At 43.2% G+C, this 20,929-nt stretch overlaps 1 protein-coding gene across 1 annotated transcript in view; it reads right to left on the reverse strand.

Moving 5' to 3' along the window:
* LOC135561156 (rho GTPase-activating protein 44-like) overlaps window positions 1–10,635 on the reverse strand; it is a 32,877-nt gene extending 22,242 nt beyond the window's left edge. Inside the window, exon 1 of the mRNA XM_065002287.1 lies at window positions 10,481–10,635. Coding sequence (XP_064858359.1) covers window positions 10,481–10,635 — 155 coding nt within the window. The remainder of the gene's footprint in view (window positions 1–10,480) is intronic.
* Between the last annotated feature and the right edge of the window lie 10,294 nt (window positions 10,636–20,929).

The following is a 20,929-nucleotide window of genomic DNA, read 5'->3' on the forward strand; positions in this document are numbered from 1 at the left end:
TCTTGGGAAGGCTCTACCTTCTTGAAGAATGTGGTGACAGAGGGCATACCAACACGGCCAATCAGAGAGGCTTTATGCTTTTTCGTCTGTTGATGTTCTACCACTGCCGTTCTTCCGCCACTGCCAATTGAAAAAGAGGAATTACAAAGGGTGCAGTTAACCATTCTATAGTCTTGACCTGAGCGTATAAATGGAAATTCTCTCATCACTTTGTCATTAAAATGGCATTTCCGTTTCTTGGAAAGAGCCATTGTACCTCCTCTCTCTGCTCTTCTTCACTCTCCTTGTGTCACTCTTCTTACTCTCTTAACTTTTTCTTCTCCTCCAATCTTTCTCCACTCATCTTCCTGCTCTTTCTTCCTTTCCTTCTCTTTACCTTTCCACCTCACTCTTCCACTCTCCTCGCTTCACTCTTTTTACTCCCTTATTTTTTTTACTCCTTTATTTTTTTTTCTCCCTTATTTTTTTTTCTCCTTCTCCAATCTTTAATAATAAATAGGACACTATTAGATCAAATACTTTGGTTAACAGTTTCCATTGCTTGCCTCATTTTTGTATTTTATCAACAACAAAAAATATAAATTGGCAGGCTCTGTAATCATATCTTTACCTTTCCTCCTCTCTCTTTCACTCTTCATTATGCTAATGTTATCCATGAAAATGTCAATATATTTTCACACTACTTATAATGCCAAACCATTAAAATTGTAATCTACAAATAAATATTCTCATAATTAATTGTGCATTAATTTAATATAATCATATTTTCAAAATAGCCCACCCACTGCATGTTTACATGTGAACGTTTTTTAACCTAGCTACCATGACAGTAGCTGGCTAACCTAGCTAGATAACTTAGTCGACAATAGCTAATATTAGCTAGCATTGTTGCTTCATTCCTTCTATTAATTTAATATAATCATATTTTCAAAATAGCCAGTCCACTGCATGTTTACATGTGAACGTTTTTTAAACTAATTACCATGACAGTAGCTGGCTAACCTAGCTAGATAACTTAGTTGACAGGGCTAATATTAGCTAGCATAACCTATTTAAAACCTTATAAAGCAGAGCATCTATCTATCTATATAATAAATTGTGACATTATAACATCATTAGCTAGTATCTCAAACAAGTGTAAGTTTGTTTGTTTGTGGTGATGTTGTGGATTCCCTTGCCACTTGCTAGCTTCTGGCCAAGTTTTCCACAGCGGTTTTCTTTAAAACTAGCGCGAGCAAGTAGTTAGAAGAAGAAGAGTGAATGAAGCTGATATAGCGAACAGCCCCCTCTGCTGGACAAAACAAGCAAGATACGATTGAGACATCAACCGGTATGTTGTTCTCTGAGGCTGACCAGAACATATCCCAGTCCACGTGATCAAAACAATCTTGAAGCGTGGATTCCGATTGGTCAGACCAGCATTGGTTGAATGGTTCTAGTCACTGGTACATCCATTGAAGTTCCTTGAGGGCATCTGCTTGAGGGGGAATGTACACAGCTGTAAAGATAACTGATAAGAATTCTCTTGGAAGGTAATATGGTCGGCATTTGATTGTAAGGAATTCTAGGTTGGGTGAGCAGAAGGACTTGAGTTCCTGCATCTTGTTATGATTACAACACGAGTCATTAATCATGAAGCATACATCCCCACCCTTCCTCTTCCCAGAGAGGTGTTTATTTCTGTCGGCGCGATGCATGGAGAAGGTAAAGGTGGCTGAACTGATTCCGACAACATAACCCGAGAGAGCCATGTTTCCGTGAGACAGAGGATGTTACAATCTCTGATGTCTCTATGGAAGGCGACCCTTGCTCGAATTTCGTCTACCTTGTGGTCAAGAGACTGGATATTGGCGAGTAGTATACTCTGGAGCGGTGGGCGATGTGCACGTGTACGGAGCCTGACCAGGAGGCCGCTCCGTCTGCCCTTTCTGCGGCACCGTTGTATTGGGTCGGCTTCTGGGATTAGATCCATTGTCCTGAGTGGTGGTCCAAACAGAGGATCCACTTCGGGAAAATCATATTCCTGGTCGTAATGTTAGTAAGTTGACATGGCTCTTATATCCAATAATTCGTCCCGGTTGTATGTAATAAGACTTAAGATTTCCTGGGGTAACAACGTAAGAAATAATACATTAAAAAAACAAAATACTTCATAGTTTGCCAAAGACTCGAAGCGAGGCGACCATCCCCATCGCTTGACTGTGTCCGTAAAATGTATGTAGTACGTATAAGCTGGAAGTAGTAGCCTAAGTATTGTTGTTCATTAGTTTGCTCCAATTAGGGAAGGGGTGGTAGGGTTGGTGGAAAATAATAAAGGAAAATATATTTTAGATGTGTATATATACTATGTACAGTACATTACATTTACATTTAAGTCATTTAGCAGACTTACAAATTGGTGCATTCACCTTATGACATCAGTAAATCAAATCAAATTTGATTTGTCACATGCACAGAATACAACCTTACAGTGAAATGCTTACTTTACAAGCCCTTAACCAACAATGCAGTTTTAAGATAAATAAAGTTTTAAAAATATATTAAAAATACGTAAAAGATAGATAAGTAAAAACAATCTCAAATAAAAGTCACAAATAATTAAAGAGCAGCAGTAAAATAACAATAGAGAGGATATATACATACATATATAAATATATATTTACAAAACAAATATGTGTGCGATTGGAAATGATGCAGGCAATTACATTGATGGAAGCTACAATCTATTTGCAATATCACAGCTAATCTACCCCTTAAAGTTTTTAATTTAAATACATAGTTATAATAATAACTGCTATAATCTACCGCCATCGTGCGTTCACTCTTCTTTCAAACTACCTGTGAGTTGGCTGCTGTATTCAACTGCTATTGGCTGCTGTATTCAACATTCAGGAAAAAATAGCTTGCGTCCCTCTTCGAAGTCTATTGGTATAAGACATGCAAAAATAAATAATAATGTCCAGCAAGCTATTCTAGTCTAGGTTTTCCTGCATGGGACTCCAAGAGCTAAGGAGCGTTTTTTAAGGAGAGGCCAGGGGAGCACAGGTGCTTGCATATTGCGCAAGAGACACAGGCTATAAATTAGAAGCTTATTATGCATAACCCATTATTAATTAGCTAAATAAAAGCCTAATACTGCTAGGACATCTACATATAGGGCATATCAATCTAGAACAGGATGATCTATTTTGGATGCAATTTGAATGGAGTTGATGGAGAGAGAGAAAGACTGTGAGAGACTGCTCATGCGTGCGCAGATTTAAAGTAATAATATTCGAGTGATAGTGTCACGACTCTAACGAACGAAGGTGGCTCCTCTTCCTGTTCGGGTGGCGCTCCCGGCGGTCGTCGTCACCGGCCTACTAGTTGCCACCGATCCCTTTTCCCTTTTCTGTTGTTTATGTCTGATTAGTAACACCTGTTTCTGGTTTAGGTTTTATTTGGGCTATTTAAGCCGGTAGGCCCGCCTGCTCTTTGTGCAGGCTTATTTCTTTCCCACTGTGTTATTGTGTGGTAGTGCGTGTTGTTTTTTGGGTTTTCCCTCCGGACTGGTTAGGTCCTGGTTTTGGGCATTTGTGTATGTGCGCCCAGTATCTTGGCAGAGTACTATTTTTCCTGTGCGTAATAAAGCGCTATTCTGTACCTTCTGCCTCCTGCGCCTGACTCCGCACCCACTACGCCCAGTGCGTTACAGATAAGCTGTTTTAAAACTCTGCAGCTGCAATAAAATATTAAATCATCTTTACAGTTAAAAACAAGGTGACCCCTGAAAGCCAGATGGAGATGGGTACATTAGAAACACATTAAGTCTTTATATTAGGCTACAGTAGCATAGGATATTCTACAGCAAATGTAGGCCTACCTGTCAAAGAAAAACAAATTATCATTATGAGATGATAGGTCTACATGCATTGTGATCTGCGCTCCATACTGAGATGGGCTGTCTGTCACCACCCTGAGCGTCAATTCATCATGCAGAGGCCATAGAGAAGCCAGATTTAGACATTGCATATAATTTAACAGTTCCATTTCACGCCATGCTGTTCATATAAATCATTGATTGTAATTTACCAGTTTCTCTCAGTTATTTATCCCGGCAAAAGGGAGTGGTTTTGGACGGCAAATCCCGGGAAATCTTGGTAACTGGGTTCCCGCCATTCAACCCTACATGGGTCCCTGCCCCTCCATCTCTCGTTCAGGCGGTGGACCAGCCACCTTAAATGGCCCTTTAAACACTTCACACACAGAAGATGACTACCCTCATCAAATATTCATTAATCTGCCAAGTACTTCATCTCAATCAGCCTCAAGGACCAAGGGATGTCCTATCATTGGCTACAGTAGCTAAAGGCTACTGATCGTGGATGGTGATGTTAGTTAGCCCTTTGTGCAGTGCATGCCTATGGGAGGATGCTGAAAGCTAAGTAGCAGCTCTTAATGAATTAACTGAAGCTTGCTAGTGTGCTGTCAGGATCACATCAAATCACTAGTTAATGGCTTTCCTCAGCATTAAATAGGGACAGGTCAGCTATGAATGGGAGATAAATCCGTTACTAACGTTGTTAAGCGCCGGGACCCCTACAGCAGTATGGTGTGTGTGTGATCAATCCTGGTTCTTTATTGCGATAAAAAAAAAAAAGCAGATAAGCACTATGGCGGGATTTAAGGTACTGCTTACCTCAAGAGGGGTATGTGTGTGTGTGTGTGTGTGTGTGTGTGTGTGTGTGTGTGTGTGTGTGTGTGTGTGTGTGTGTGTGTGTGTGTGTGTGTGTGTAGGATACAGTGGGTACAGTAGGTACCGGATAAGGCCCAAGGCCAAGTCAGCCCAGCCAGGGCTCCCATAATTCCATTTCCTCTCTGGTCCCTGGTTAGCCTCTGTGGTACGCTCACAGGCACTCCTCTAACCGAATGCCTAATGGACAGAACAGGGTAAGGAGTGTGACAGAGCCCACTGAGAAACACATTGATTTAACCTTTATTTAGCCAGCTGCAGTTGAAGTCGGAAGTTTACATACACCTTAGCCAAATAGATTCCTGACATTTAATCCCAGTAAAAATTCCCTGTCTTAGGTCAGATAGGATCACCACTTCATTTGAATAATGTGAAATGTCAGAATAATAGTAGAGAGGATAATTTATTTCAGCTTTATTTCTTTCATCACATTCCCAGTGGGTCAGAAGTTTACATACACTCAATTAGTATTTGGTAGCATTGCCTTTAAATTGTTTAACTTGGGTCAAACGTTTCAGGTAGCCTTCCACAAGCTTTCAACAATAAATTGGGTGAATTTTGGCCCATTCCTCCTGACAGAGCTGGTGTAACTGAGCCAGGTTTGTAGGCCTCCTTGCTCTCACTCTTTCAGTTCTGCCCACACATTTTCTATAGGATTGAGCTCAGGGCTTTGTGATGACCACTCCAATACCTTGACTTTGTTGTCCTTAAGCCATTTTGCCACAACTTTGGAAGTATGCTTGGGGTCATTGTCCATTTGGAAGACCCATTTGCGACCAAGCTTTAACTTAACTGATGTTTTGAGATGTTGCTTCAACATATCTACAATTTTCCATCCTGATGATGCCATCTATTTTGTGAAGTGCACCAGTCCCTCCTGCAGCAAAGCACCCCAACAACATAATGCTGCCACTTGTGTGCTTCACCGTTGGGATGGTGTTCTTCGGCTTGCAAGCATCCCCCCTTTTTCCTCCAAACATAACGATGGTCATTATGGCCAAACAGTTCTATTTTTGTTTCATCACACCAGAGGACATTTCTCCAAAAAGCACGATCTTTGTCCCCATGTGCAGTTGCAAACCGTAGTCTGGCTTTTTTTCTGGCGGTTTTGGAGCAGTGGCTTCTTCCTTGCTGAAGGGCCTTTCAGGTTATGTAAATATGGGACTCGTTTTACTGAGGATATAGATACTTTTGTACCTGTTTCCTCCAGAATCTTCACACGGTCCTTTGCTGTTGTTCTGGGTTTGATTTGCACTTTTCGCACCAAAGTACATTCATCTCTAGGAGACAGAACGCATCTCCTTCCTGAGCGGTAGGATGGCTGTGTGGTCCCATGGTGTTTATACTTGCGTGCTATTGTTTGTACAGATGAACGTGGTACCTTCAGGCGTTTGGAAATTGCTCCCAAGGATGAATTTTTTCGGAGGTCTACGATGATTTCTTTTGATTTTCCCATGATGTCAAGCAAAGAGGCACGGAGTTTGGAGGTAGGCCTTGAAATACATCCACATGTACCCCTCCAATTTACTCAAATGATCTAAATTAGCCTATCAGAAGCTTCTAAAGCCATGACATCCTTTTCTGGAATTTTCCAAACTGTTTAAAGGCACAGTCAACTTAGTGTATGTAAACTTCTAACCAACTTGCCAAAACTATAGTTTGTTAACAAAACATTTGCGGAGTGGTTGAAAAACGAGTTAAGTGTATGTAAACTTCTGACTTCAACTGTAAGTCACTGGTAACAGACACTTTTACATTAACAACCTGGTTGGTCGAAAGCTGAAGAGTTACAAAATTTGACATAACAGCACAATTCCAAGAGCAACTCAGGCTGCCACATCACAATAACAAATTGAGAGACAGTTTACAACAGTTTATGGAGTGATTTTCCTATCAAAATGAAAATCAAAATGGGAGGATAGTATTAGCAGTCTCCAAAAACAACTTTCTTTCTCTGGATTCATGAACGCACTGCATGGTCTGATATCACAAGCCACCGCCCTTTTGCTTCATGACATCATGACATGACTCAACCAATAAAAGCCCTGTTTGAGAAGAGTCACATTGGGCCAAATAAAATGGCTCTTCATAACACCATTCATTTACACACTGGATTTCCCCCACCTGCCGGCCACAGGCACACAACACTCAATAAAGCAGTAATCATGTCATGTGTGCTCCCTGTGGCTTGAACAAGCAGCAGGCAATGACGAAATCAGTGACTCTGCTAGGCCTAAGGACTGATATAAGAGACAGATAGTCATACATTTGTTCATACCCCACACTGGTAAATGTAACTGTAAATGTCATCACGCTGTAGATTTGTAGCCGTGTACCAGGCTGTTTAGCCAACATTCCACTCGGAGTAAAGGAGTGAAATGTTAGCTAAACTGTTATTCACGCTAGTAGATTTGTGTTTCCCCTTGTAACTCTGCTTCTTAAATTAAAGTACGGTCTATTGAGAAGGAGGGCCATTGGTTCAAGGACTGAAGCTTACCCCAAGAGAGTTCTTCCAGGTGAGTTTAGATTGCTGCAGAGTGAAGCATGCTGGGTAATGGAGATGGGGTGTGCGGGATGGGTTGCCATGGTAGCACAATGTTCCACAACGGTCGGGGTGGATAAAACTGTAATGTGTAGATGTCATCTGATGATGAATGCAGTTTTAAAGTTAACAAGAGTGGTCTCTCTGTTGGGGGAACACGGTGGTGGTAGCGCTAGATGGAGGCCAAGCATTCATTTGTCAACACCTACTGAGCTGAGATCTGTCACACAAACACACACACACACATACAGAACACACACCTGGGTCTGACAACTTGGGTGGAAAATTACTGAGGAAGATATCGGACTATATTGCCACTCCTATTTGCCATCTCTTAAATATAAGCCAACAGGAAAGCATGCGCCCTCAGGCGTGAAGGGAAGCAAAAGTCATTCCACTCCCCATGAAAAGAAAAACAACCTTTGCTGGCTCAAACAGCCAACCAATCCACCTGTTACCAAACCTTAGTAAACTTTGACCAGATAAAATGCTATTTCACAGTAAACAAATTAACAACAGACTTACAGCACGCTTATAGGGAATTGCATTCAACATTTATGGCACTTACACAAATGACTGATGATCGGCTGAGAGAAATTGATAATAACATTGTGGGAGCTGTTTTGACTTCAGTGCAGCTTTTGACATTATCGCTGGAAAAACGTATGTGTTATGGCTTTACATCCCCTGCTATATAGTGGATTGAGAGTTACCTGTCTGACAGAACACAGAGGGTGTTCTTTAATGGAAGCCTCTCCAACATAATTCAGGTAGTGTCAAGCATTCCCAATGGCAGCTGTCCAGGCCCCTTACTTTTTCAATCTTTACTAATGACCTGGCACTGAGTAAAGCCTGTGTCTATGTATGCTGATGACTCAACACTGTACACGTCAGCTACCACAGCAAGTGAAATCACTGCAACACTTAACAAAGAGCTGCAGTCAGTTTCAGAATGGGTGGCAAGAAATAAGATAGTTCTAAATATTTCACAAACTAAAAGCATTGTACTTGGGACAAATCATTCACTAAACCCTAAACCTCAACTAAATATTGTATTGAATAATATGGAAATTGAGCAAGTTGAGGAGACTAAACTGCTTGGTGTAACCCTGGATTGTAAACTGTCATGGTCAAAACATATTGATGCAACGGTAGCTAAGATCGGGAAAGGTCTGTCCATAATAAAGTGCACCTCTGCTTTCTTGAGATCGCTATCAACAAAACAAGTACTACAGACCCTAGTTTTGTCACACCTGGACTACTGCCCAGTCATATGGTCAAGTAGCACAAAGACGGATAAAGATATACATTTTAAAATAAAAATATTGTTTGTTTATTTTTGTCCTATCATGATGGAACAGAACAAACCCTATATCCTAGACACCGACCTGAGCGACCCACCCAGAAAGGAGAAGTCCTTATCCGTTATAGGCAAGTAGCCTACACAGCCATGACAGAAATGTGAACGTGGTTAGAGACCCACTAAAGCAGCACGGCCCCCTCAAGAGTCTGAGTCAGGCTAGGTCCAAAAGCCATAGCCCCCGGATGGGTAAGCATAATATACAAGGATTTTCTCAAAGCTGCTAATGAGAACCTTGACGACCTCGTACCTAGCCGGTGGGAATACAGGTGGAGTACCCCCACTCAGGGCGCAACAGTGCTGGCAACACTGGCTGCAGTAACCCATGGGGAGGGAGTCACAGAATAATTAAATGGTCTGACTTCACAGAGGTTCTTCGGAAGATTGGCCTTAATGGGGGGCCAACCTGTGTGGGTGTTGGGGGTGAGGGGGGTATCTGAGGTCACTCAGCTAGTACTAGATATTGGTCATTCAAATCTTCCCATTCCTGCTCAATTTCGCATTCCTTCTTAAACAGCCAAACTGTATACGCATTCACATATCAAGTCTTCTCCTGAGTTGGGCTCGGGGATGGAACAAACGTTGAACATATGAGCTTGTGATTGTGTGTGTGTGTGTTCAGTCTGCATGGTCAATGCAGCACATGCAACAATGTTGATGATAACAATGCTGTTTTCACTTTGCTTCTTCATATAAATCCAGTAGTGTTCTATAATTACACTATTAGTTTGTGTTGCTTACATCCGCAAACAGCTAGTTTGTCTTTTCTGAGCAAGTTGGGCCTAAATCTTGTTAGCCGATAATGCTAATCGCTAATAAATGTACAGAGTCAGAGCAAACATAGTTATACAGCCTGTTATGATCAATGCATGTGCTGCATTGACCATAATGCCAGTGATGGTATAGACCTAAATCAGCATGTTGTTTGTGCAACAATACCTAACCTTAAATCAAAGAGGAATACAAGAAGCATGATGTACATGATGTAGCTAAGAGAAAACAGACAATGTAGCCAAAGATTATAGGGTCTCCTAGGAAACAATTATCAACACTTTGGTTCCTACCCTATCACAATAACTCCTCCCTGGAATTTACATTTGTTTTCATGTGAAACAACACTATTCGAAGTGCCCACAATCATACTATTATAACTATAGAATAATCATTCTATTTCCATGCCCAGTGTTTTGCTCTAAATCATACATTTATTTAAGTCATAACTATAGAATAATAGTGCATCTAAATCTTTTCAGGGAGGGGGTGAGAGGGATTATTTCCATGTATTCCTTAAAACATTTCACCCAAGTTTGTTCCACCATTGGGGGGCCAGAGCAGCGAACAGTTTTTTTGCAGTGGTAGGGAGGCGAGCAGGCCAGAGGTGGATGAAATCATAAGTCTAATCGCTATTGGAACATTTGGTTCAAAACAAGGTTAAGATTGTTTGCCCATATCGTGCAGCCCTGCATGGCAGTGTGGAAATTATCTCAAATGAGTGCAGGAAATGCAGAAATGTAAGAAAATGCAAAAAAATATTTTGGGGTTGAAGTTGAATTGAATAGTATAAAACAATCAGAATGGAGAAAGGCCCATTGAAATCACTTAGAATGTATGTGTTGCCACCCTGAAGTCATGCACTATTTCTAAAGCAAATTTAGAAATGTTATCATTTAAAAACATCAAATACTGTCAAATACCGTCATACCGTCATTTTTTAAATTTAAATACCGTTGTCACACCCTGACCATAGTTTGCTTTGTATGTTTCTATGTTTTGGTTGGTCAGGGTGTGAGCTGAGTGGGCATTCTATGTTACATGTCTAGTTCGCCTCTGCCTAGAGGCGCCAGACCCCCTCTGCCCAGAGGCGCCGGCGCCAGACCCCCTCTGCCCAGAGGCGCCAGACCCCCTCTGTCCCGAGCAGCTGCCCCTCTGTCCCGAGCAGCTGCCCCTCTGTCCCGAGCAGCTGCCCCTCAGTCCAGTGGGGTCATTAAGTAGGGTCGCCATGGTTCGGAGGCCACGGAAGCGGACAAGGTGGGGGACTAAAACTATGGTGAAGTGGGGACCACATCCAGCACCAGAGCCGCCACCGCGGACAGATGCCCACCCAGACCCTCCCCATTAGGAGGTTCAGGTTTTGCGGCCGGAGTCCGCACCTTGGGGGGGGGTACTGTCACACCCTGACCATAGTTTGCTTTATCTGTTTCTATGTTTTGGTTGGTCAGGGTGTGAGCTGAGTGGGCATTCTATGTTACATGTCTAGTTTGTCTAGTTCTATGTTTGGCCTGATATGGTTCTCAATCAGAGGCAGGTGTTAGTCATTGTCTCTGATTGGGAACCATATTTAGGTAGCCTGTTTGGTGTTGGGTTTTGTGGGCGATTGTCCTTATGTCCTTTTTCTGTCGTGTGTTACTTAGCACCAGTGTTAGGCTGTTTCGGTTTTCGTGTTACGTTTATTGTTTTTGTATTTGATTCGTGTTTACTTTGTCTCATTAAACATGGATAGCAACAGCCACGCCGCATTTTGGTCCGACTGTCTTTTACAGAAAACCGTTACAACCGTGATATGATATTTTGGCCATATCGCCCAGCACTACTTTTATCTAATATAAAAAATACAATTTCAATTTTTGATACATAAGACCTGTAAATCAAATCAAATCAAATCTTATTTGTCACATACACATGGTTAGCAGATGTTAATGCGAGTGTAGCGAAATGCTTGTGCTTCTAGTTCCGACAATGCAGTGATAACCAACAAGTAATCTAACTAACAATTCCAAAACTACTGTCTTATACACAGTGTAAGGGGATAAAGAATATGTACATAAGGATATATGAATGAGTGATGGTACAGAGCAGCATACAGTAGATGGTATCGAGTACAGTATATACATATGAGATGAGTATGTAGACAAAGTAAACAAAGTGGCATAGTTAAAGTGGCTAGTGATACATGTATTACATAAGGATGCAGTCGATGATGTAGAGTACAGTATATACGTATGCATATGAGATGAATAATGTAGGGTAAGTAACATTATATAAGGTAGCATTGTTTAAAGTGGCTAGTGATATATTTACATCATTTCCCATCAATTCCCATTATTAAAGTGGCTGGAGTTGGGTCAGTGTCAATGACAGTGTGTTGGCAGCAGCCACTCAATGTTAGTGGTGGCTGTTTAACAGTCTGATGGCCTTGAGATAGAAGCTGTTTTTCAGTCTCTCGGTCCCAGCTTTGATGCACCTGTACTGACCTCGCCTTCTGGATGATAGCGGGGTGAACAGGCAGTGGTTCGGGTGGTTGATGTCCTTGATGATCTTTATGGCCTTCCTGTAACATCGGGTGGTGTAGGTGTCCTGGAGGGCAGGTAGTTTGCCCCCGGTGATGCGTTGTGCAGACCTCACTACCCTCTGGAGAGCCTTACAGTTGAGGGCGGAGCAGTTGCCGTACCAGGCGGTGATACAGCCCGACAGGATGCTCTCGATTGTGCATCTGTAGAAGTTTGTGAGTGCTTTTGGCGACAAGCCGAATTTCTTCAGCCTCCTGAGGTTGAAGAGGCGCTGCTGCGCCTTCTTCACGACGCTGTCAGTGTGAGTGGACCAATTCAGTTTGTCTGTGATGTGTATGCCGAGGAACTTAAAACTTGCTACCCTCTCCACTACTGTTCCATCGATGTGGATAGGGGGGTGTTCCCTCTGCTCTTTCCTGAAGTCCACAATCATCTCCTTAGTTTTGTTGATGTTGAGTGTGAGGTTATTTTCCTGACACCACACTCCGAGGGCCCTCACCTCCTCCCTGTAGGCCGTCTCGTCGTTGTTGGTAATCAAGCCTACCACTGTTGTGTCGTCCGCAAACTTGATGATTGAGTTGGAGGCGTGCGTGGCCACGCAGTCGTGGGTGAACAGGGAGTACAGGAGAGGGCTCAGAACGCACCCTTGTGGGGCCCCCGTGTTGAGGATCAGCGGGGAGGAGATGTTGTTGCCTACCCTTACCACCTGGGGGCGGCCCGTCAGGAAGTCCAGTACCCAGTTGCACAGGGCGGGGTCGAAACCCAGGGTCTCGAGCTTGATGACGAGCTTGGAGGGTACTATGGTGTTGAATGCCGAGCTGTAGTCGATGAACAGCATTCTCACATAGGTATTCCTCTTGTCCAGGTGGGTTAGGGCAGTGTGCAGTGTGGTTGAGATTGCATCGTCTGTGGACCTATTTGGGCGGTAAGCAAATTGGAGTGGGTCTAGGGTGTCAGGTAGGGTGGAGGTGATATGGTCCTTGACTAGTCTCTCAAAGCATTTCATGATGACGGAAGTGAGTGCTACGGGGCGGTAGTCGTTTAGCTCAGTTACCTTAGCTTTCTTGGGAACAGGAACAATGGTGGCCCTCTTGAAGCATGTGGGAACAGCAGACTGGTATAGGGATTGATTGAATATGTCCGTAAACACACCGGCCAGCTGGTCTGCGCATGCTCTGAGGGCGCGGCTGGGGATGCCGTCTGGGCATGCCGTCTGGGCCTGCAGCCTTGCGAGGGTTAACACGTTTAAATGTCTTACTCACCTCGGCTGCAGTGAAGGAGAGACCGCATGTTTTCGTTGCAGGCCGTGTCAGTGGCACTGTATTGTCCTCAAAGCGGGCAAAAAAGTTATTTAGTCTGCCTGGGAGCAAGACATCCTGGTCCGTGACTGGGCTGGGTTTCTTCTTGTAGTCCGTGATTGACTGTAGACCCTGCCACATGCCTCTTGTGTCTGAGCCGTTGAATTGAGATTCTACTTTGTCTCTGTACTGACGCTTAGCTTGTTTAATAGCCTTGCGGAGGGAATAGCTGCACTGTTTGTATTCGGTCATGTTGCCAGACACCTTGCCCTGATTAAAAGCAGTGGTTCGCGCTTTCAGTTTCACGCGAATGCTGCCATCAATCCACGGTTTCTGGTTAGGGAATGTTTTTATCGTTGCTATGGGAACGACATCTTCAACGCACGTTCTAATGAACTCGCACACCGAATCAGCGTATTCGTCAATATTTTTATCTGACACAATACGAAACATGTCCCAGTCCACGTGATGGAAGCAGTCTTGGAGTGTGTCAGCTTGGTCTGACCAGCGTTGGACAGACCTCAGCGTTGGAGCCTCTTGTTTAAGTTTCTGCCTGTAGGCAGGGATCAACAAAATGGAGTCGTGGTCAGCTTTTCCGAAAGGGGGGCGGGGCAGGGCCTTATATGCGTCGCGGAAGTTAGAGTAACAATGATCCAAGGTTTTACCACCCCTGGTTGCGCAATCGATATGCTGATAAAATTTAGGGAGTCTTGTTTTCAGATTAGCTTTGTTAAAATCCCCAGCTACAATGAATGCAGCCTCCGGATAAATGGTTTCCAGTTTGCAAAGAGTTAAATAAAGTTCGTTCAGAGCCATCGATGTGTCTGCTTGGGGGGGGATATATACGGCTGTGATTATAATCGAAGAGAATTCTCTTGGAAGATAATGCGGTCTAGATTTGATTGTGAGGAATTCTAAATCAGGTGAACAGAAGGATTTGAGTTCCTGTATGTTTCCTTCATCACACCGTGTCTCGTTAGTCATGAGGCATACGCCCCCGCCACTCTTCTTACCAGAAAGATGTTTGTTTCTGTCGGCGCGATGCGTGGAGAAACCCGTTGGCTGCACCGCATCGGATAGCGTCTTCCCAGTAAGCCATGTTTCCGTGAAGCAGAGAACGTTGCAGTCTCTGATGTCCCTCTGGAATGCTACCCTTGCTCGGATTTCATCAACCTTGTTGTCAAGAGACTGGACATTGGCAAGAAGAATGCTGGGGAGTGGTGCGCGATGTGCCCTTGTCCGGAGTCTGACCAGAAGACCGCTACGTTTCCCTCTTTTTCGGAGTCGTTTTCTTGGGTCGCTGCATGCGATCCATTCCGTTGTCCTGTTTGTAAGGCAGAACACAGGATCCGTGTCGCGGAAAACATATTCTTGGTCGTACTGATGGTGAGTTGACGCTGATCTTATATTCAGTAGTTCTTCTCGACTGTATGTAATGAAACCTAAGATGACCTGGGGTACTAATGTAAGAAATAACACGTAAAAAAACAAAAAACTGCATAGTTTCCTAGGAACGCGAAGCGAGGCGGCCATCTCTGCCGGCTCTCGTTGGTGGTAGAAAGAGTAGAACAAAGCGCAGCGTGGAAAGTGTTCATAATTCAAAAAACACTCAAACAAAATAACAAAATCGAAAACGCACAGTTCTGTCAGGCAACAGTAACTAAACAGAAAACAAGATCCCACAACCTAATGGTGGGAAAAAGGGCTGCCTAAGTATGATCCCCAATCAGAGACAACGATAGACAGCTGCCTCTGATTGGGAACCACACTCGGCCAAAAACAAAGAAACAGAAAACAGAATTTCCCACCTGAGTCACACCCTGACTAACCAAACAGAGAATAATAAGGATCTCTAAGGTCAGGGCGTGACATGACCGAATCGAGCTGGTCGGTCTCTATTTACAATCGGTAAAGAATTTGAGAATAGAAATATTCAGATCTTTTATAGCACAGTGGGAAAATATAGTGCAGCTAGAAATCCCCCCCCTCCCCTAAAAAGTACAGACATAAGCAAAATACAATTGGCCCAAAACAGAGCAGTACAGCTGGCCCTTAAATATACACGGAGAGCCAATATTAATAATATGCATGTCAATCTCTCCTGGCTCAAAGTAGAGGAGAGATTGACTGCGTCACTGCTTGTCTTTGTGAGAGGTATTGACATGTTGAAATCCCTGAGCTGTCTGTTTAAGCGACTAGCGCACAGCTCAGACACTCATGCATACCCCACAAGACATGCCACCAGAGGTCTCTTCACAGTCCCCAAGTCCAGAACAGACTACGGGAAAAGCACAGTACTACATAGAGCCATGACTACATGGAACTCTATTCCACATCATGTAACTCATTCAAGCAGTAAAATCAGATTTTAAAAACAAATAAAATGACACCTTATGGAACAGCATGGACTGTGAAGAGACACACACACACACACACACACACACACACACACACACACACACACACACACACAGACACGCATATGCGCACGAGCATGCTAACACACGCAGTCTACATACACATACATTTTAAAATAGTTATTTGGCTTTATTATTGATTTTGTATTGTAGATATTTTATGGTAGTGTAATAATATGTTGTGTTATGTACTGTTTTATTGTATGTAACTGCGTAATCGTGATTGGACCCCAGGAAGCTAATCAGTATCCACAATAAAATACATCTCTTCACTAACTTCAAGGTCATGTGCTGCAATGTGTGTATGTGTGTGAGTGGGAGGAATAAAACAATCTTAATTGAGTCTTCATACTTGTACTAGGTGTCTTTGTACGCTGAAATCTAAGTATATGTAAGTCTGTGTGTGTATGCTGCAGTGTGTGTTAGTGTTAATCTCAGTAGATGTCCTTTGGGCCTGGCTGTACTTTCTATTTCAACAAACACACGACTGGATAAATAATCAGATACATAAACTGCAGGCTGTCACTAGCAGATGTCTTCTAAAGTAGTCTGAGTCACTGAAAATCCTTTGATAATAACATGGGTCGCTTGGCTGGAAAAAGTCACTTGCTGTCCTCAAATTTGTGGGATAAGCTTTGTAAACAAAACCTTCATTCCAACAACTACAATTGAAGTCGGAAGTTTACATACACCTTAGCCAAATACATTTAGTCTCAGTTTCACAATTCCTGACATTTAATCCTTGTAAAAATTCCCTGTTTTGGGTCAGTTAGGATCACCACTTCATTTGAAGAATGTGAAATGTCAGAATAATAGTAGAGAGAATGACCACATTCCCAGTGGTCAGAAGTTTACATACACTCAATTAGTATTTGGTAGCATTGCCTTAAAATTGTTTAACTTGGGTCAAACGTTTCAGGTAGCCTTCCACAAGCTTCCCACAATAAATTGGGTGAATTTTGGCCCATTCCTCCTGACAGAGCTGATGTAACTGAGTCAGGTTTGTAGGCCTCCTTGCTCGCACACGCTTTTTCAGTTTTGTCCACAATTTTCTATGGGATTGAGGTCAGGGCTTTGAGATAGCCACTCCAATACCTTGACTTTGTTGTCCTTAAGCCATTTAGCCAGAACTTTGGAAGTATGCTTGGGGTCATTGTCCATTTGGAAGACCCATTTGCGACCAAGCTTTATAACGTCCTGACTGATATCTTGAGATGTTGCTTCAATATATCCACATAATTCTCCTCATGATACCATCTATTTTGACAAGTGCACAAGTCCCTCCTGCAGCAAAGCCCCCACAACATGATGCTGCCACCCCATGCTTCACGGTTGGGATGGTGTTATTCGGCTTGCAAGCCTCACCCTTTTTCCTCCAAACATAACGATAGTCATTATGGCCAAACAGTTCTATTTTTGTTTCATCAGACCAGAGGACATTTCTCCAAAAAGTACGGCCTTTGTCCCCATGTGCAGTTGCAAACCGAAGTCTCGCTTTTTATTGGCGGTTTTGGAGCATTGGCTTCTTCCTTGCTGAGTGGCCTTTCAGGTTGTCAATATAGGACTCGTTTTACTGTGGAAATAGATACTTTGAACGTGGTACCTTTAGGCGTTTGGAAATTGCCCCCAAGTATTAACCAGACTTGTGGAGGTCTACAATTATTTTTCTATTGTCTTGGCTGATTTCTTTTGATTTTCCCATGATGTCAAGCAAAGAGGCACCGAGTTTGAAGGTAGGCCTTGAAATACATCCACAGGTACACCTCCAATTGACTCAAATGATGTCAATTAGCCTATCAGAAGCTTCTAAAGCCACGAGATCATTTCATGGAATTTTCCAAGCTGTGTAAAGGCACAGGCTGTAACGATCTTCGTCTTCATCGGATGAGGAGTAGGAAGGATCGGACCAAAAAGCAGCGTGGTAAGTGTCCATGATTATTTATTATAACAGAACACGAAAATTCCAAATAACAAAGTGAATGTAAGAAATGAAAATCGAAACAGTCCTGAAAGGTGAAAACACAAAACAACTACCCACAAACACCAGGTGGGAAAAGGCTACCTAAGCACGGTTCTCAATCAGAGACAACGATAGACAGCTGCCTCTGATTGGGAACCATACCAGGCCAAACACATAGAACAGAAAACATAGAAACACAACATAGAATGCCCACCCCAACTCACGCCCCGACCAAACCAAAATAGAGACATAAAAAAGGAACTAAGGTCAGGGCGTGACACAGACAACTTAGTGTGTGTAAACTTCTGACCCATTGGAATTGTGATACAGTGAAATAAGATAAATAACATGTCTGTAAACAATTGTTGGAAAAATTACTTATCTTGCACAAAGTAGATGTCCTAATCGAGCTGCCAAAACTATAGTTTGTTAACAAGAAATTTGTGGAGTGGTTGAAAAACAAGTTTTAATGACGCCAACCTAAGTGTATGTAAACTTCCGACTTCAACTGTATATCACAATAATGTACTGGACAACACACGGTCCGGTCTGGGAATAACCTCAGAGCCAAATACACATGCTGCATAGGAAACAGAAAACTCAGTATAAGGGACACACAAGACTAGAGACTTCAAGTTTTCAAAAAGCTTGACAAACACAAGCGGCACTCATAGCCAAGCCAAACTTAAAGCCTCTTGTGTTAACCCGAAAGATGAGCAACATCTGAAAAGTCTACTAGCATACTTCACTCTCCAAGGGGGTCGCCATTTTACAGAGAGCTACTCAAAACAATGAAAGTGGTTTACCTACAGTAACTCACAATTATGGTTCAAAGGTTAGCCCAGAACCATGATGAGACAGACGGGCAACAGAGGTCTCAGGAAGTAGCATTGCTATGCTGCTACAAGATGAGTGTCGCTGAAACATTAATGCTTCATGCTCTTGTAGCATCAATATTTCAACACTGATAAAACATAGCAGAGGCCCACAGTAGCGTATTGGTGGGTATGTTTGGTACTGTGTAGTTGTGATGGAGAGCAGAGTGTAAGGACGTGACTGCTATTAACTACCATATGTCAATATGGTACAAGGAGTATAATAACAGGGAATGCTTCCCCAGAGTAGTGAACGTCTGGTCAGAGGACTGTTTTGCATCCAACAACACCAATGGTTCATTGGAGAGTTTTTACAGATTCGCTACTACTCAATTCTTACTCCCCAATCAGGCCTGAACCAGAGCCAATGGTGTTATTCTGGAGAATCACACATTTGGCAAATGGACCTATACTCTTTCCCTTTGTTTCTCGCTCTCCTCTATCCTACGTCACTCTCTCTCTTTTCTCTCCATTCCTTGTCTTTTTCTTTCTCATCCCCTGTTTCTCCAACTCTCCCCCCAGTGTTGTGTTTTGTTGACAGAGAGAGGAACTCTGGCACCCTGTGTGGGGACAGTTATTTGGACTCTTCACAGCAGGAGCATGGGGAGGCTCAGATACTGCCAAGTTCTCATACTGAACAAGAGACTGAGCAGAAAGAATGACTAATAGCTGTGCCGGGAGGAAGAGGAGGAAAGTAAGAGGAGATGAACACCCTAAAAACCCATCCCAAGTTACAAGAGTTCACTACAGTGCAGACTGAGAATGCGGCACAAAAGCGTCTTCAAATCTACATGGACATATTTCAGTGCATAGTAATGAAAGTGGATAGGTCAGAGCAAACAATTATGCAGACAGGTTTGAAATGACGGGAAATGTATCAACTTGTGCTGTTTCTAAGGGAGGGTTCTTGTTTGTTGTGCTCCTGAGAACGATAAGGGGGACAGAGAAAATGTTGCAGGCTACTGGAAGGTCGGGACACTGATCACAGTATACAATGCCTTCAGAAAGTATTCAGACCCCTTGACTTTATCCACATTTTGTTACGTTACAGCCTTATTCTAAAATGTATTAAATAAATAAAAAAATATCATCAATCTACATACAATACCCCATCATGATGAAGCAAAAACAGGTTGTTAGACATTTTTGCTAATTTATTATAAATAAAAAACTGAAATATCACATTTACATAAGTATTCACACCCTTTACTCAGTACTTTGTTGAAGCACCTTTGGCAGTAATTACAGCCCTGAGTCTTCTTGGGTATGATGCTACAAGCTTGGCACACCTGTATTTGGAAAGTTTCTCCCATTCTTCTCTGCAGATCCTCTCAAGTTCTGTCAGGTTGGGTGGAGAGTGTCACTGCACAGGTATTTTCAGGTCTCTCCAGAGATGTTTGATTGGGTTTAAGTCCGGGTTCTGGCTGGGCCACTCAAGGACATTCAGAGACTTGTCCCGAAGCCATTCCTGCTTTGTCTTGGCTGTCTGCTTAGGGTCGTTGTCCTGTTGGAAGGTGAACCTTAGCCCCAGTCTGAGGTCCTGAGCGCTCTGAAGCATGTTTTCAACAAGGATCTCTCTGTACTTTGCTCTGTCCCTCGATCATGACTAGTCTCACAGTCCCTGCTGCTGAAAAACATCCCCACAGCATGATGCTGCCACCACCATGCTTCACCGTACGGATGGCGCCAGGTTTCCTCCAGTTGTTACGCTTGGCATTCAGGCCAAAGAGTTCAATCTTAATTTCATCAGACCAGAGATGATTGTTTCTCATGGCCTGAGAGTCTTTAGGTGCCTTTTGGCAAACATCAAGTGGGCTGTCATGTGCAGACAGTTCTTGGTCCTTTTACTGAGGAGTGGCTTCAGTCTGGCCACTCTACCATAAAGGCCTGATTGGTGGAGTGCTGCAGAGATGGTTGTCCTTCTGGAAGGTTCTCCCATCTCCACAGAGGAACTCTAGAGCTCTGTCAGAGTGACCATCAAGTTCTTGGTCACCTCCCTGACCAAGGCCCTTCTCCCCCGATTGCTCGGTTTGGCCGGGCGGCCAGCTCTAGGAAGAGTATTGGTGGTTCCAAACTTCTTCCATTCAATAATGATGGAGGCCACTGTGTTCTTGTGGACCTTCAATGCTGCAGGCATCTGTTCTCTGATTTGTATGACATACTACTGACAGGTTTACAGTGATGCATTTGTATGGTGCTCTGCCCCAGCAGGCTTCTATAACCTGCCAGGCTGTTGGCTGTCACTCACCCACCTGCAGCTCAAGTGAGTTGGGTGCTATGGCTGCAGGGGTAGATCCCACACTACCAGTGCTCTGTGGTTAGTGAGGAGTTAGCACATTGTGCTAGGATCCAGAAGCTATAGACCAACACTGAACAAATACCAGTACAGTCTCTGTCTCACAAAAACTCTTAACCTAGCCTAACTCCCATACATGGTGATACCTTACACACTCTGGGA

The sequence above is a fragment of the Oncorhynchus nerka genome, linkage group LG16 (assembly GCF_034236695.1).
Source record: "Oncorhynchus nerka isolate Pitt River linkage group LG16, Oner_Uvic_2.0, whole genome shotgun sequence".
Taxonomy (NCBI): Eukaryota; Metazoa; Chordata; class Actinopteri; order Salmoniformes; family Salmonidae; genus Oncorhynchus; species Oncorhynchus nerka.